The sequence below is a fragment of the Bos taurus genome, chromosome 8 (genome assembly GCF_002263795.3).
Source record: "Bos taurus isolate L1 Dominette 01449 registration number 42190680 breed Hereford chromosome 8, ARS-UCD2.0, whole genome shotgun sequence".
NCBI classification, from domain to species: Eukaryota; Metazoa; Chordata; class Mammalia; order Artiodactyla; family Bovidae; genus Bos; species Bos taurus.
This window is the reverse complement of record NC_037335.1, coordinates 53,768,452-53,787,378: the sequence shown is the minus strand read 5'-3', so window position 1 is coordinate 53,787,378 and position 18,927 is coordinate 53,768,452. Positions and strand designations below refer to the sequence as shown.

Sequence of the window (18,927 nt, the reverse complement as noted above, 5' to 3'; positions counted from 1 at the left end):
CTCTTTACTTTCTGCCATTAGAGTGGTACCATCTGCATATCTGAGGTTGTTGATGTTTCTCCCACCTATCTTGATTCCAGCTTATAACTCATCCAGCCCAGCATTTCTCTTGATGTGCTCAATGTATAGGTTAAACAAACAGGGTGACAGCAGACAGCCCTGTTGAACCAGTCAGTTGTTCCATACAGGGTTCTAACTCTTGCTTCTTGACCCACATATAGGTTTCTCAGGAGACAGGTAAGATGGTCTGGTATTCCCAACTTTAAGAGCTTTCCACAGTTTGTCATGATCTACCAATACTTTGGCCACCTCATGCGAAGAGTTGACTCATTGGAAAAGACTCTGATGCTGGGAGGGATTGGGGGCAGGAGAACAAGGGGACGACAGAGGATGAGATGCCTGGATGACATTACCGACTCGATGGACAAGAGTTTGGGTGAACTCCTTTCTTGAACCAATCAGTTGTTCCATACAGAGTTCTAACTCTTGCTTCTTGACCCACATATAGGTTTCTCAGGAGACAAGTAAGATGGTCTGGTATTCCCATCTCTAAGAGCTTTCCACATTTTGTCATGATCTACCAATACTTTGGCCACCTCATGCAAAGAGTTGACTCATTGGAAAAGACTCTGATGCGGGAGGGATTGGGGGCAGGAGGAGAAGGGGACAACAGAGGATGAGATGCCTGGATGGCATTACCGACTTGATGGACAAGAGTTTGGGTGAACTCCAGGAGTTGCTGATGGACAGGGAGGCCTGGCGTGCTGCGACTCATGGGGTCGCAAAGAGTCAGACACGACTGAACGACTGAACTGACTGACTGACACAGTCAAAGGCATTAGTGTAGTCAATGAAACCCAGATAGATGTTGTTCTGAAATTCCCTTGCTTTATAATCTAGCAAATGTTGGCAGTTTGATCCCTAGTTCCTCTTCCTTTTCTAAACCCAGCTTGAACATCTGGAAGTTCTTGGCTCCCATAATGCTGAAGCCTAGCATGCAAGGTTTTAAGCATGACCTTACTAGCATGGAGGGCTTCCCTAGTAGCTCAGATGGTAAAACGTCTGTCTGCAATGCGGGAGACCTGGGTTTGATCCCTGGGTCTGGAAGATCCCCTGGAGAAGGAAATGGCAACCTACTCCAATATTCTTGCCTGGAAAATTCCATGGATGGAGAATACAGTCCATGGGATCACAAAGAGTCAGACACAACTGAGCAACTTCGCTGGTGATTACTAGCATGGGAGATGAGTGCAATTGTCTGATGGTTAGCACATTCTTTGGTACTACCCTTCTTGGGAATTGGGGTGAGGATTGACCTTTTCCAGTCCTCTGGCCACTGCTGGGTCTTCCAGGTTTTCTGACATAATGAAAGCAAAACCTTGATGGCATCATCCTTTAGGAATTTGAATAGTTCTACTGGAATATCATCGCATCCACTAGCTTTATTAATAGCAGTGCTTCTTAAGGGCCACTTGACTTTGCACTCCAGAATGTCTGGCTCAGGGTGACTAACCACACCATCTAGTAATCCAGTTCATAAAGATCTTTTTTATACAGTTCTTCCATGTATTCTTTCCCTCTCTTCTTGATGTCTTCAACATCTACTAGGTCTCTACCATTTTTATCCTTTATTGTGCCCTTCTTTGGGCCGAAGGCTCCCTTGATGTTTCCAGTTTTCCTGAAGAGATCTCCAGTCTTTCCCCTGTTGTTGTTTTCTTCTATTATTAAGCACTGTTCATTGAAAAAGGCCTTCTTGTCTCTTTAAGCTGTTCTTTGGAACTCTGTGTTTAATTGGATGTACTTTTCCCTCTCTCCCTTGCTTTTCACTTCTCTTCATTCTTCTGCTGTTTGTAAAGCCTCCTCAGATAACCGCTTTGCCTTCTTGCTTTTCTTTTTCTTTGGGATGGTTTTGTTCACCGCGTCCTGTATTACAGACTTCTGTCCATGGTTCTTCAGGCACACTGTTAACTAGATCTAGTCCCTTGAATCTATTCGTTACCTCTACTTCAAATTCATACAGGATTTGACTTAAGTGGATATTAGTTATGGTTCACAGGTGAGGTTAATATTGTAGCTTTCACTGTGGAGGTTAATTTGCATTAAGGGTCAGCATGAAATTTCCTCACTAGACTGTTTTCCCACAGTTAAGAGAGTGCCATGTTTATTTTGTCTACCAAACCTTTGTTCATCTATTCCTCCTCCGTCACACATCTTTATCTCCACCGGCCAGCTAACTCCTGTCTTCTCTCTGACACCTTGTCTGGCCATACTGAGTTCTTCTTGTTCAGTCCCAATATACCATCACTCATACAGACTTCCTCATGTTCTGCCCTGTATTCTCAGGCACTTTTGAAATAGTGAGGTTTTGTTGCAATAAACGATAATATTATGTGCTCCTTGAGGGACAAGATCATAAGTCCTTGGTGCTCTGTGTATTCTAGATGTATTTATTTATGATCGTGGAGTATATGTCTAGATGAAGCCATAGGGAAATGATTTGTTTCAATTGCATAACCTTATAGACCAGGAAAATGAAGTTGTAAAGAAGTAAATAATTTCTTCTAAGGGTTATTGCTTGTGTTAGGTGTAAAGCCAGGCCTAGTATTTAGGTGTCCCTGTTTCCAGCTCAGTATAATTTCTACTGTTCCTTCCTGTATTCTTCATTCAACAAATATTTATTGAGCATCAGTGACAGGCACTCTGCTAGACCCTGATACTGCAACACTTGAGTTTGTCTCGGAACTTGTACTGTGATTAGGGAGAAGGATACTAACAAATATCATCCGGATAGATATACACTAGCTACTGACGTAAGTGCTGTTAAGGATTGTGTGGTTCTGAGAAAGTAGGTAATGGGTGGAAGATTTCCTTAACAAGCTCGACTTTGGCTTGTAGGAAGTTGGGTTTATGTATGACTTTTAAATCTGACAAATATTTGTTGTCTGCTCACTCTGTGCTGGGCCCCAAAAGAAACGAGAGCCAGGAGCTACAGCCCCTTCCTTCAATGTATGGTCTAGAAGATGGTAAGTCAAGAAATGTAGAAGTTCCATGGTTCAGAAGATGCAAAGATCACATTTTGGGGGAGAGGAGGAACATTGGGAATATCTTCTTGTGAGAGACAGCATAGGATATGGTGCCTGAACAAAAGCTAAAAGAGATATGGAAGGGAATAGAGAAGGTCTTCCAGATGTAAGAAAAAGCACATTGAGGTAGATCAAGAGAGAAAATTGGAGGAGTTTTCCAACAGTAAAAAGTAATCTCATTTTCCAGGAAGACTTTTCAGTTATACAACTGTTGAGAATGTTGTCTCTTTCAGTCAACTGAAATTAAAGATGGAAATGCAAATGTTCCCTCTTGTTTCTCCTCCTGGAGCACATAATCCTGTGCTTTGGTTGCCAGCTATATGGACTGTTCCCCCTACCGCCAACCTACCCCTACACCTCACAGCAACTGTGTCTGTGGACTGTCCCCCCACCCCTAACCCTACCCCTGCACCTCATAGGAACTGTGTCTAAGTCTTTAATTGCTGTATTACCTGACATTTCTTTGGGGTTCAATAAACATTTAATCATCATCTTGAAAAGTGTCTGCTCTGTTGAAACTGTTTTCTCTAAGTTCCCTACCTTAGAAACAGAAATAGAACTCCTTCCATATGACATGGTTGGCCCGTTGTAATGAGTATCAAATTCAGTTTTTAAATATTGCCTACACTATTCTGTGTCATCATGTAGCTTTTACCCAATTTAAAGAAGTCTCGGCCATTTCTCCCTATGGATAGTATAATAGTTTGTCTAAATATTATTGTAGGAAAGTGCTGCAGAATTACTTCCCCATTAGCATGTGTTAAGTGGCCAGCTGCTGTATCCCAGGTTCAGTGTAAGACGTGGTGTTATTGGTCAATCTTATTAGGGAAGTCCGTGGAGAAGCAAATGATTGGTACCTGATCCAGCTCAGCCACAGATACACTTTATCTTTTATAGCGTTGCCAAGAATAAAAATTAGGGATATCTCATGGAAAGATCTAGATTTTTGGCTTCCCTTGATAACTCAGAAAATCTGGCAACACTCAGCTTGTATCCCAGTGGCAACAATTAGTTGGAGCTAACTAGCAGCTGTCCTCTTTCTTTAGGGTCTGTGTTTCTCAGTGTGCTGCAGTTCTCATCACTCACTATTACCTACATCCAGCCTGTTTTACTCATTTCTGCGGCTTCCTGGCCCTTTTAACGCCCCTTGTTTTGGAGTGCTGTTGCCTTTCTGGGCCTCTTCTCTTAGTTTCCAATAACAATTTCATGGCCAGCCAGACAGTTAATTATGACCACAACAACTAGTGTCTACGTGATGCTTGATAGCTTGCAGTGGTTCTCAAACTTTGCCATGCATCTGAATCATCCAGAGGGTCTCTTGAAACAGATTGTTAATCAGTTTCTCATCCAGAAAGTTTGATGTAGGATTAAAGGATTGCATTTTTATGAAATTCCCAAGTAATCCTGCTGGGCTGTGGACCACCTTTTGAGAACCACTCACCTACTGTATTGTAGCACAGTAATAAGCCACATGGACTTGGTGGGACAAGATGTTGCCCACCAGAGATAACATTTGGAAAGATTAAGCAACTTATCCAGTGTCAAAAGAGGAAGCAGAGTCCGATGAAAACCATGTCTTTAGAATGTGTCCAGTAGGAAACCATCCTGTGCATGCCTGTTTCTGCCTTGCATCTGCCTTCTAACTTCCACAGAATCCTCCAGAGAACCCTGTAAATCAGATGTAGCCAGGAAATCGAATTTAGGATTATACTATGCATGATCATTGTCATATCTCAGGACACGAAGAATTAGAACTTGTTTGTATTCAGTGAGCAAGGGCAGAAGGACAGGGCCCAAAGCTTGACCTTAAGATATAAGGTATGAGACATACCTGCTGGGCAGAGTGGAGCGTGCCCCATACCTAATGTTTTGTGCTTGGAGGAGGTCCACTTGAGCAGGTGGGACCAGGACAGTCTTTGGTATCGACATAGAGCAACGGGTGCCACAGAGCCAGGCAGAGCATAGCACTGGGGATTCGTTGGCGAACCAGTGACATATTTTCAAAGCGGGGGTTTCATGGAAAGCTATGATTGGCCTAGGCCCACCTGGAGTGACACTTGGAAACAGGACTTCAGGATAGTCAGATTGCTGGGATAGGACAGATTGTCTGGGCAGGAACTAGGTACATAAAACAATTTTAGGGATTCATCTTCCAATATTGGGGTGCAGGGCAGAGCTATAGGGCTTCTCACTTACCAGATCTGATGGTCACAGTCAACGTAGAACCAGCAAGAAAGGTGGTTTCTTCAATTTTGGCACTTTAGGCTTTGTAAAATCTTATTTAAGTAAAGATTAGTCTAATGACATGGATTCCCTCCGTCTTATGGGATGAGAAGGAAGAGAAAGATTGGGAACCAGACATGCCTAATCACAAGTTTAAATTTATTAAATTCTATCTGCTTGAAACTCTATGGAAGGAATAATTAGGTCATCATGTAATCAAGATAGCCATTCACTAACCTAGTTCACAAGTTTGTGTATCTGTGCAAAATCAAGACTGTTTTAATAAATTAGTAGCCATCTGTCTCCAGTTTTCAAGATAATTAGTTATTATATCTGTTGATTTGCACATTTATGTACTGTATAATTTACATGTATACTACACCTATGAAATCTATTTTGTTAAGATTGTTAGGCAGTGGTGTATGCTGGTTAATTTGGAGGTTGACCATTTTGATTTTAATCTTGTTGAAAATTTTTTAAAAGTCTTTTTACCTCTTTCCTACTAAATGTTGTATATAATGAACATAACAAAGTCCTTTTTCTGTGTTAAAAATTGAGTAGACTCTTCAATCTGATAAGATATGAGGTAGATATAAAGTAAATATTGAAAATTTGGGTGTGTGGGAGTAGAGGGGGCATGGTCACTATTGTGAAAATCAAATCATTACCATTAACTGTTCTTCTAGTAGTTTTACACCCTAATCCTCACAGTGAATCATAGAAACTAATGCTGATTAGTTGAGTCTGATTGAGTTTTTGCTAAGATATAACACTCATGGGCTGTGTATATTATGTGTTTGATTATAATAAACTATAAACATAGAGGGGATAAATAACCCAGTCTTTTTCCCTTTAATAATATGAACTGTTTTAGGATTATGGTCATCACCTGAAAATAGTCATTATTTGTAGCATACCGTCCTCATTGTTCCTGTGGGAGCTGAACAGTCTGCTTTTCTCTTATCATCTTTAGGTAGCTTCAGCATTTACTCTGGAGGAAAAGATTTGGGACTGGGTTTTATCTAAGGAAAAGAAAAAAGAAGCAGCATTACTTTATTACAAACCAGTTTGAAAACCAGTATATGAGGAAAGACCATAATGCAGTGTGCAAGCCAAGGCAGTTTTCTTCGATGGAAAGGAGATTAAAACTGCTTTTTTTTTTTAAACAGGCTCATGCACAGTTAGTTCGAGAAGTTGATGTGGAGAAGGTATCTGCATTTGAGAATCCATATGTAGATGCAATAAAGAGTTTATGGAATGATCCTGGAATCCAGGAATGCTATGACAGACGACGAGAATATCAGTTATCTGACTCTACCAAATAGTGAGTATTCCTCCAGAAGGCCCTTTGCATCTTCCTCTTTTCTTTCATGGTTTCTGCAATGAGACCGTCTCGGTCCTGTGTATCGTATCTGATTCTGACTGCACAGTTAGGAATTATAGATATTAAATTTGTGCCAGCTTTATAAATTTAGACTCTATGTAAGGGATTGGCATCGTGAGTCAGGGAGAGTATTTCTTTTATTGTTTTCTGTTTGAAAACCAACCGAAGACTCTAGGAATCTGCATTCACTAACCCATCTCTTCCCCCAAATTGTAAACCAGTGATTCTCAAACATGTACTTCATTGTGATTTGAAATCTGATAATAATCAATTTTAATGCAAGTTTCTGATCTTATTCATGTGTTGGAAAGCACCTACACAGAAGAACCTCTAATAAATACACTTAATTATGGCTTCTCAAACATCAGATTTCCTGGTTTCCAGACATAGGACCTTGACTGCTTTCTGGGACCCACTGTTTTGTTGATGGATAGGTTTGCTTTTGCATGGAAATTGCGTGTGAGTCTAATTTTGCATGCATCCCAGGATTATTTTGTGAGCTGTCGATCACAATCATGTGTCCCAGGAGGGATTTGCATCCTAGAGAGATTTGTTAATTCTCTAGATTAAATCTTGCCTAATAAAAAGAAAAGTAAAGATTTGGCAATCATTGGATTAATGTAATCAATGTGGTCAGCAATGTAGATAATCAGGCGCCTGAAAAATGGAATTTTGTTTTTTTTAGTGTTTTTTTTTTCAGATTTCTGTCTCCATTATGTTAACCCAGCATTTGCCTCTTCTGTTGGTTCTGGGCAGACAGAAGAAAGGGTGGAAAGTATTCTGCAGCCTTAGGCCAGTTTGTATGTTGAAATGACCCTCTGAACAAGGGCTGGACTATAGGGGAAATAAGGAGCCCTACGTGCAGATTGACATCGCTTAACAGTGCAGGGAAGATCCAACAGCAGTTGGGCTCTGCTTTTGCAGTAAAGTAGATCACGCTCTTACCCTAGTTCTAGGCATTTGTTTAAGATGAGTTATGATTCAGGTCAGCCACAGAAATATTGCCTGGCCAAAACAGTACTTGGATTCCCAAGGTAAATCTGAATTACGTCATTCTGAAAAGTGACGTGAAATGCTCAGGAGACCGTGTCTGTCGTGTTTAAGCCAGTACCCACCCCGTGTGTCTCTGAAATGCGGCTTCCTCATTCCTGGCTTCCTCTGTCCTCCTTGCACGCCGCCTGTCTTCCTCTTCTATGTCTGCCTGCCTTCCTTCGCCCCGCCCCCTTCCTCTCTCCCTCTCTCCTCTCCCCTCCTCGAGTTCCAACTGTGTAAGTTTCTGTAAGTACAGAGATGAGAAGATGCATTCAGCTCTTTTTTGTTCCAAATTCTGCCCCCTCAACCTTTGCCCAGCTGTCTTCCTTTTCCATGCTGCCCCCCCTGTCCTTCTGTTTCCTTTGCCATTTTGGATCTCATCCATCTCCCCACGTTGCTGCTGTGGTTTACCCCTTGTCCTTGTCCCTGCTCACTCTGCCTTCCCCTGCCTGCTGGTTTCCTCATCCGCCCTCAGCTCTGGTCCTTCTTTAACTCCTCCACTTCTCGATTCACTACTGCGATGCCTCTCCTGGCCCCTACCAATGAAGAACTCCTCCATTAAAAAGTTACATTCACCAAGAAATCCTCTTGCCTCCCATCATTTCTAAATCCCTTTCTTTTTACTTTAGCGTAAATCCTGTCTCTCCCCCTCCTCACCTGTTCTAGTCTCTACCTGTCCCCCAGATCTCTTCTCCCTACAGAGAAGTCCTGTGACTAGGGCATCAGAGCACCAGTGTCCGATAATGATGTGCTTACCGAGTTAGGGCTTCCCGTTAGGAAACGATTTGCCTCCTGCTCCTCGAGTAGGCTCTCTGAGAGATTCCTGTTTGCCCTGAGGACACCTGGGTCAGCTGCTGCAGCTGTATTCTTGAGACAAAGCTCCACCACATGTCTGGTGACATTACTTCAGCTCAGATTTGTGGATTCCTAGACAGGTACCCATGAGTTGCTTTAAGGCTAAGAGTTATCCGCGACAGTTACTCCAGGCCCGTGTTAGCACTGTGATGCTGGGGAAAACCATCATCTTAGACCTCGGTCACATGGGCTGCATCTGCCATAAAAACACGCTCACTCTGTAGGCACATCCCTCATGTTAGAGCTCAAGATGTGGGGGCACCTGGGACGGGCTGATATCAACCCCTGCAAATGATGACTGTTTAAACAGTTCTAGTTTCCCTTGGTGGGGACAGGGAGAACTCTATTTTCTAAACATGTGGATATATGTGTGTATGCACATACACCTATTTCATTTTGCATATGTTTATGCAAAAGTAATAAAGTACGTTGTAACAACATGTCCCTATATCCACATTTCAGTGTGCATCTTTAAAAAAATGGACATTTTCTTACATAATAAGTAATACCATATTATACCTAAAAACTAATCATCAGTCCTTTTTATCATTCTATATCCAGTTCATTTTCATATTTCCCAAATTCTTCCAAAATGTTCTTTAGAGTCAGTTGATTTTAGGACAACACGCCGCATTTGGTTTTTATGTCCCTTAAGTCTCTTAATCTAGTAGAAGCCTGTTCCGCGTTTCACTGGCATGTCAAAAAGACTGGCCTGTATTGGGTCTGGCTGCTGCCTCATTGCATGATTTAACTTTCTCCGCTGCCTCTTGGATTTTCTACAAACTGAAAGTCACATTTAAAGGCTTGGTTAGATCCCAGTTAAACACTGTGAGTAGAGCACACAAGATTTTGTGCGCTGGTTTACACGTCATTGGTAAGTTAATGTTCACCAGTGAGTAGAACATACTCTAAGTGATCTCCTGCACTGGTTTACTTATCGTTGGTAAGTTAAGGTTTACCAGTGAGCAGAACACACTCTAAGTGATCTCATGCATGGGTTTATCTGTCACTGGTAAGTTAAGTTTCACCACAGTGTTTGGGCACTGACAGCCTCCATGATAAACCTGTATTTTTTTCCTCCTGCCACCAAAAACAATCTGTGTGGTGTGATGTTGTCATTGTGTAGTCTCCAGTTCCCCATAAACTCTTCACCTGATGTTTTAATTCCAATCATTAAGTCTTGTCTGATATAAGAATTCCAAATTTTATCCGTTGGTCTGCGTTGGCATTCTTCTGTGAAGTACAAGGTTTTCTTCTCTTGATGCTATTTGATTATCCTGAAATACATTTTCTGCCAAAAAGTATATGTTTCAATCTTTTTGTTACAGTAATTTGTTACATAGACTAAATAGCTGGTGACTGTATAATTTATCATCAAACCAGGACATTTTGTGAAGGAAAGGGTTACTATTAATAATTAGAGTGAAATAGCAGGTGTAAACTGGAAATCTCCTAGTCAAGCAGGAACATTTGATCATCTTAGCTAAATGAAACCTAGGGAGGTTTCATTTTCCCCTTTGTTTTCTCTAGAAGACTCTTGTTTACTTTCAGGGATTAGAACCAATCACTTCCTGCCAATTATGGAAATTGTGTGTGGAAACCTGAGTTAGCTGGCCCCATGTTTCTGTTATCTTCATAGGATATTTTGGTACTTTTTGTATTATAGCTTAGTGCCCAAGATGCCTAGCTGGCCTGCCTTTAATTCCATTGTGCCAGGAGGCCAAGTATTGGAGTCTCTTTATTCTTCCCCATCTTAGTCCTGGGCACTTTCCTTTTCTTAGCCAGGAAAACCCTCTCAGCACACAGAGAAGACCAATGGCTCTTTGGATTCACCCATTTGCTTGTGTATTCCACATGTCATTCCATTGTGGTCCAGGGAAGGTCCCCTGAAGTTCGGGAATAGTGCTGATGAGGCTGTAGCTCACCTGTCTTGAGCATCACTCATTCCCAATACTGAATTCATTTTCACAGGGTGACTCAACACAATTCCTTTCTCTGAATTCGAGATAGTTGTTAACTGTTTCCTTTCTGACTTTTGTGTACTTTCCACTGATATATCTTTAGTATTTTATCCTGCATCTTTGCTTCATGTGGGGGCTTCTATGTTGCTCTATCTTTATGATAAAAATTTTAAAACTTTGTTGATATTCTGGATCTAATTTCTTAGACAGTATCACCACCTTACAGAATTTAAAACCAGCCTTCCTGAGTACTGACTGTCTCTCTTGTGGCTCTTCAGTTTAGATTTGGGGAGCATGTAGATATTAAATCTGATCTCTAGCAGTTTGAGAATTGGTGCCTGCCATGCATATCTGCTTAAAGTTTGCAGCTTAACAGCAGTTTCCTCCAGAAACATGCTGGTTGTGAGAGTCATGGCAGGCCACTTGCCAGGAATACTGAGAACAGAGCCCAAGCATGCCTCTCTTCTTCTTTTCTCTCTGGTGAACTCCTATTTATCCTTCAAGACCCAATTCAAGAGTCACAGCCTCTGAAAGTCTTGCCCAATACCAGAGGTTATATGACACTCCACCATGTATCTTTGTTTTTTAATGGCTATGCTGGGTCTTCGTTGCTTCGTGGGCTTTTCTTTAGTTGTAGCAAGCAGGGATGTCCCTCTAGTTGTGGTGCACAGGCTCCTCATTGTGGTGGCTTCTCTTGTTGCCAAGCATGGGCTCTCGGGCACACAGGCTTCAGAAGTTGCAGTTCCCAGGCTCTGGAGCTGAGGCTCAATAGCTGTGACACACGGGCTCAGTTGCTCTGTGGCATGTGGGGTCCTCCCGGACCAGGGATTGAGCCAATGCTCCTCCGTTGGCAGGCAGATTCTTTGCCACTGAGCCATCTGGGAAGCCCTGCCCTGTATCTTAATACTTGTACAAATCTCTTTTGTATCTGTTATCATATTTACTGAAGTGTCTCTCCCCTCTGCCCATAGAGCTTAACATTGGGTGCTCACGTTTGACCTTTGCGAATGATTGTTCCTTGAAATCACACTTAGATAATTTCCACAGTTTCAGTGACCATGATGTAGGCACTATCTGTCTTTGGCTGTTATGAATGAACTATGATGTGCCAGAGCTACAGGCATTTAAGTCTCTTTTTTCCTGCCGTTTTTGAAGGTCTAGCATCCTTGAAAAGCTATTACCAAAAGAGCTTGAACACTATTTTTTTTTTTTTGCTGAACGCTTCTATGTGTTAGATTCTGTGTAGTTGTTTACTTGCAAAGCTGTAGATATTTCTTATTATCTCCATGAAACAGAGGAGAACATAGGGTCTTAGAGGGTCACACAATTAGTAAGTGATAGAAGTAAGAACTAAAGTCAGATTTGCTGCCTCCGGAGCCCAAGTTTTTAATCACTGAAACCTACCCTCACAAAGGAGGATAGATGGCTGGATGGATAGAGAGTTGAAGGAATGAATAAGAGATTGATTGATTGATAATTGACAGGTATATTGATGATGGACTAATAGATAAATTTTTTGTTTCCTTAGTCCCTGATTCATGTCCAACTCTTTTGCAATCCCTGGTGGACTGTAGCCCACCAGGGTTCTCTGTCCATGGGATTTCCCAGGAAAGAATACTGGAGTGGGTTGCCATTTCCTTCTCCAGGGATCCCACTCAGGGATCAAACCCATGTCTCCTGCATTGGCAGGCAGATTCTTTACCACTGAGGCACCAGGGAATCCAGTAGATAAATACCGATGAGTTTAAAATCACTCACCATGAAAGATGCAAATAATTTATTAATCTTCATAATGTCATTGCAGTGCCAGGTGGTACAATGGTAATGAACCTGCCTGTCAATGCAGGAGATGCCGGAAACATGTGTTTAGTCCCTAGGTCGAGAAGATCCCCTGGAGTAGGAAATGGTAACCCACTCTAATATTCTTGCCTGGAAAATTCCATGGACAGGGGAACCTGGCAGTCTACAGTCCTTGGGGTTGCAAGGAGTCAGGCATGACTGAGTATGAGCACTATATTGTTGCCTGTATGTAGTTCTATATGTGTAAGATCAAGGGGAAAATTAAGTAGAATTTACTGGGAAATACACCCACAAGGGTTATGATTATCATCGAGAAAATTTAACTGTGCCACCTGGGAAGCTCGATCTATGTTTAACAATATATCAGTTGTTCATACAACATGGAAGATGTAAGTCACAAATAATTGAGAAATACTGTTTCTTTATGTTAGTCTAGAGTTTTAACCTTTTTTTCCCATATTTCATCCAATAACTTTTTACTGGAGTCAAACTAGAGCCATAAAAACACTAAAATAATTTGAGCTTTCCTTTTTCTACTTTGATTAGCCAACTTGCTGATCATAATAAAACAATCAGATGGCTCAAAGGACAGGCAACACTGGTAGAAGCAAAGAGATGGGAAATTCTAGATGAGCAGTTTAGGAAAAATTTGCACTTGGCTTTCATTTGGCATATTCCTCCAGTTCTATTTAATGAAAGACTAAAAAAGCATTCTAAGATGCAGGAGAGTTTTGTGGATTCCCTTATTACCTTTTTTGTTATTGATTTTTTTTAAAAAAGTCTGAGGACTCTTGACTATCTTTAGGTAAAGAGCACAATAAACAGATGGCTGTAGGTTTACTTTTTTTCCCCCTTTTTTTGCTGTGGTTCACCACCTGCCTTAATATAGTGAGACATCAGGTCAAATGAGTTCACTGCCTACAGTACCAAAAGCTCCCTGACTAGCTAGAGAACACGAATCTCAATCAACTTGTCATGTAGTGTGAAGTCTTCACACTGCAGGCGCTTGGCAAAAGACCGCTCTGTCCATGTTGACTGTAAAGTGAAAGTGAAAGTCATTCAGTCGTGTCTGACTCTTTGTGACCCCATGGACTATACAGTGTATGTTCACCGTAAGGGACCAAGTAATCCCTAATCTTGCTTTCCTGAAGTGCCCTCCAAGGTTGTCAGTAAATCAGAAACCTTTTTGAAATTTCCACATGTTTCACAGCCCATAAATCCAAAGTACATAATTGACTTTTGAGCATAAGTCAGGTTTGGAGTTTACTTTTAACTTCATGTTTAAATTTTTAATTTAAAAATGCACAAGGAATTTGAATGTTGAATTTTAAGTGCAAAATGAGTTTTTGGAGGTAGATTAGCATATCTACCTGATTTCAGGCTGAATCCTTGAGGAAGTACCTTGTTAATTGACTCATGTGCCAAACACTTGAACCCAAGAGTGTGTAGGCTCTGACTCTCGGAGCCATTATAACTTTACTCTTTGTCTGATGGTTAAAAAGAAATGTAAGCCTACTGCAGGCTTTTAGAGGCAGATGAGACATCATATGGTGAGACCATTGAGTCACAGTCTAGCATTTAGTGGAACTACATCTGCCTCTCCTCACCTGTGGGACTTTGGCTCTGTAAGTTTCATTTGCCTCCGATAGTGGTATGTGCTCTGTAATCTCTAAACTCCCTTGTAAATTCTGAAATCCTTTGATTCTGTAACAGTAGATTGCCTTTATCTGAGAAACCATTATCCTATGCAGTCAAGTGAAAACCTGGCACTCCCCAAATTTACCTGGAAATGTATAGGCAGAGAGATTATTCTCTACATAGTTAAATTACTCAAAATGCTATTTTGAGCTCAAAAGAGGATAATTGATCTTGAATATGTTTGCTTCCCGCCCCCCCCCCCAAAGAGTGACAGTAATAACATGGAATGGACCTTTTTTCACCTGAGTGACATATTTACTTCTATTTTTGTTTTCTTTTATCTAATTATCTCCTAATAACCTTTCACAAGAATGAAACAAAATACACCCTGTAATTTGGGCTCTCAGCTGGCTCAATGGTAAAGAATCTGCCTGCCAATGCAGGAAATATAGGAGACTCTGGTTTGATCCCTGGGTTGGGAAGATCCTCTGGAGGAGGAAATGGTAACCCACTCCAGTATTCTTACCTGGAGAATCCCATGGACAGAGGAGCATGGCGGGCTGCACAGTCCATGGAATCTCAAAGAGTCGGACACAACTGAGCATGCACGCATCCTGTAATTTGTCTTCCACAGTGAAGAATCCATCAGATTCTAAGACTTGGTCTCTAGTATTGCTTTTTCAAAATGCCTGGAGCTGCTAGAGATGGTAAGACTTAGATAAGACTAACTTCTTTCTAACCTTTATTACAGAGATGTGATAGGGAAAGGGTTTACCTCAATACCTGGTGATCATTCATTCACTCTGCTTGAAGAGTAGACTGGACACGGGAGACACGCTTCACTCTATCACTTTGCTGCTTGCTCGTGTTTTGGCAGAGCGTTTGCATGTTCAGTTGCTTGACCTCTTCTTTACAGCCCTTACCACAACCCACTCAGGATGACATAGTACCCAGATGAAAACAGGGGTGCTGTTACTACAGAACAGGATTGGAAAACCTGTAGGCCAGACTCCGCCTGCTGCCTGTCTTTATAAATTAAGTTTTATTAGAACATAGCCAAGCCCATTTGTTTATGTATTGTCCAAAGCTTGTTTTGTGCCCAGTGGCAGAGTCTGAATCATTGCAACAGAAGCTGAATGGCACACAGAGCCTAAAATACTTACTATCTGATTTCAGCCCCCACCCCGACCCCACAAAAGAAAAGAAAAAAGTTGGAACTTCTTCCTCCATGGAAGAAGACTGAATATTAAAAGGCAGCTAATATTCTTTTTCCATTTCTGCCATGTAGAGAGACCCTAGCTTATGCGTGGGATGCTCAAAATCAACCTGGAGATTCGTTTTTGAGAACTGAGAAAGGAGGGCCTGCTGTCCCTCCGCAGTACTCCTTCAGTAAACTTGCTTTGCCCAACAAAACTTCAGATAGGAAGTGAGCTTCAGGGAGCGCTAGATTGTATTCCCTGGCACTACCTCTAAATGCCATGCAAAGGATGTCCAGTACTAATGATGGAATAAATGACCAGAAACGTTGACTGAGTAGATTTGGCTCTGAGAACAAGGATTGTGTCTCATGTGTCTTGGCTTTGGCCCCATGTGGTGCCTGGTACAGCTGGTTTAGGAGGGCGTGATGGGATTCAACAGTCAGTGTAACCAAAGGTAGGACTGACCTGCTTCTGAAAGGGGCCTAACATAACGTGTGCCTGACTGGGAGGTAACCCCACGTCCAGTCTCAGGGGAGCCCAGGACCATTGCTTTCTCCATCTGGCCTGTTCCTTTATTTTGACTCCTCACCTGCCAAGCCCTTTTTGAACTCTGATGGGCTTACCCTGATGTTCTTCTTCATGAGCACAAGGGCTTCTTGATTTAAAGAATTTTGATCTATAATTAGTTTAACTAGCTTAATATGACCAGCTCCTCAAACCCAGACATCCTTGTTAAAATGAAAGTTTTGATTCTACAGAACCAGTATCCAAGTTACAGAGACATGACCATGAGAGACCCGCTTTGGTCAGCAACCTTTTGCTCATGGCCATCTCTTGTCTACCATCACTGGAAGCTCTCTTATGAGCCACATCTTATCTGCACTGTAAGATGGCTGTTAGCTGGCATGTTTATCTCTGTTGCTAGAACACAAGCTCCTTGAGGACAGGATTCACATCTTTTTTTTTGCTTTGTGGCTCCCACCCAGTGCTATGCACAGTGCCTAGCCTTCAATATAGGCTTTCAGGGAAAGTTGTTGAATGATAAAAGAGTAAGTCATTTATGTGTCTGCTGATTTCTTCCCATCTCTCTTCTCTTTCCTCTTTAGCCTGTTCTAGTCCCCTTAGGTCTGCACCGTGTAACTCATCCTCCACTTTTCTACGCAATTCTCCAGTGACCAGTTCATAATCATCTCTCCCTTCTTAATGCATTCATAGTTAGCACCTCATAATTTGGCACTTAATTATTTCTTAATTGATTCATCTGTGCTGTCTTTACTTCCCAGGTAACCTGATGTCCCTACAGGCAAAGAATATGTGTGTATATATATACACACATATAAGTATTTTTTACCAGCTCCCTGTGCGAGCCCCACTCCTCCAACACACACAGTGATTTGAATTTGACAAAGAACAGATTTTCAATAAATATGTGTAAATTAACTGAAAAATGAATTAAGCGCTGTCATTACAGTTCAAGAGAGGCAGACTAGAATAAAAAGTAGCCTTCTGATGCTTGATACATCTTAGAAGTATAAAAATTGTGTCATAATTAGTCAACAGCTTTGAAAATTGTCATATAAAAGATGAATAAATTAAGAAAGCCAAACAGGCAAATTGAAAAGGCCTCTTTCCCCTCCTCTTCTCTTTCTATATCTCTCTTTCACTCTCTCTTCTGTTGATTTTGTTGCTGTTGTATAGTTGATTTGGGACTCCATGGTAGCTCCGTGGTAAAGAATCCGCCTGCAATGCAGATGATGCAAGTTCAATCCCTGGGTCAGGAAGATCCCCTGGAGAAGGAAATGTCAATTCACTCCAGTATTCTTGCCTGGGAAATACCATGGACAGAGGAGCTTGGTGGGCCACAGTCCTTGGGGTCCCCAGAGTCAGACCCAACTTGGTGACTAAACCACCAGCACACCACATAGTTGATTTACAGTGTTAGTTTCAGTGCACAGCAAATTGATTCAGTTATACATGTACATACATTCATTCTTTTTCAGATTCTTTTCTCACATAGCTTATCATAGAACCTTAAGTAGAGTCCCCTGTGCTATAGAGTAGGTCCTTCTTGGTCATCTATTTTATATATAGTTGTGTGTGGATATTCATTCCAAGCTCCTGATTTATTCCTTCCCCCACCATTGTTGTTTGTTTTTTTTGCTCTTTTAATTACAAGGTCAATTTGTTTGAGCAACAGACTTAGTTAGGAATCTTTTGCTATGACCTAGGCCTGGTCCTAGAGCCTGCCTGAATCACATATAGCTGCCAGCTCCTTCCGCACTTGACACCAGTAGTCAGTCTCTTTATGGTTGACATTGAGATCAACTATCCATATATAACATTCTGAAACTGTTTATAAATGTAGTGATATAGTGTCTTTTTATGAGCTATTTAATTTACTTTCAAAAAAATCTGATTTTCTGAGTTGGTTTAGTTTTTTGGCAAAGAAAGATTGAAATACATGCTCTTTCCTTTTTTATCCCACAGAATATTTTCCTTTGAGTAGCTTTCATAAACTGTGAGACTGTAGCCCCCTGCTACCACTAGGTGATCTTATTTTAAATCTGGAATTTTGTATTTAAAACAAATAATTTCTTACAAACAAATTCTCTTCTGTACCTCCTTGAACTCTGATCATGGTGTACCAGATGTTAAAGAGGAAAAATGAAAGTTGACCTCTTGAGAAGATAAAAGTGTTTGTGTAATGAGTAATCAGAAATCTTGGGCAGCTAAGCCACCTAACCAGATTACCAGCCAGGCTCTTCTGAACAGCAGGATCTACCAAAGGAGAAGGGGGCACATAGGTGGTCTTCACCAAAACCTGTGCTTGACCATCCCCGCAGGATGGCAGTTTTGCAGAATGGTTCCTTTCTTTTTTTAAAAAAAAAGTTCACTTTGACAGTTTCTTTTACTTTTTTCCTTTGAATCCTGTAATCACATTGCAACCATACAGAGACTGTGTGTTTCTAGTTTCTTAGCTTCCACTGCTTTAGACAGTGTCAAACAGGATCTCAAGTACCCTAAAACTGTTCCTCTTACAATGAGGTCTTAGTTGTTTTTTTTTTTCTAATGAAGTCGACCTAGTTTTTCTAACCTTCTTCTCAATAATTAAAAATGTAAAATTCTACCCAGAATCATTTTCTGTGCCAGGGCTTCATCTTAATATTTGACTTGAACTGCAAATCTCTTATTAATACAGCCTTGGTAGGAGGCTCTTACATAGGAGTTAAAGAACCCCAATACATGGGCCATAGTGTTGTTACATTAAATGCTCCAAGGTGCTATATTCAGTTATCTTACTGTGTTTGGTTGGATTTAGACCCAGTGTCAGAGATTTCTTTTTCCACTTACCACCCATAGGTTCTTTCCCCCTTTTGGTATAGGCTTGTATGCCTAATACTTGTGTTAACTTTTTTAACCCTGGCTGTAATATGGTACAGTTTACTCACTGAGTCATCTCAAAATTTTATTCATGTTTCTTTCCCTTAAAAAAAAAAAAAAACTGCTTGAATTTCTAATTTCTATGCTATTCTTGGCTTAGATTTCAATTATCCTTCTAGTCATAGGTAGTAGAGTAGGACTTTTTCTTTTTACTTTAAAAAAGTTCTCATTACATGTCAGATTGGAGGATAAATTAAATTTGAAGGTCAACTCAAAACAGTATTCCTGCCTAGAGAATCCCATGGACAGAGGGCCCTGACAGGTTGCAGTCAATGGGGTCTCAAAGAGTTGGACACGACTGAGCGACGAAC

At 41.1% G+C, this 18,927-nt stretch overlaps 1 protein-coding gene across 1 annotated transcript in view; it reads left to right on the top strand.

The window, feature by feature from the left end:
• Positions 1-18,927, top strand: part of GNAQ (G protein subunit alpha q) — a 310,505-nt gene that overhangs the window by 208,317 nt on the left and 83,261 nt on the right. Inside the window, 1 exon segment of the mRNA NM_001110002.1 lies at positions 6,476-6,630. Coding sequence (NP_001103472.1) covers positions 6,476-6,630 — 155 coding nt within the window.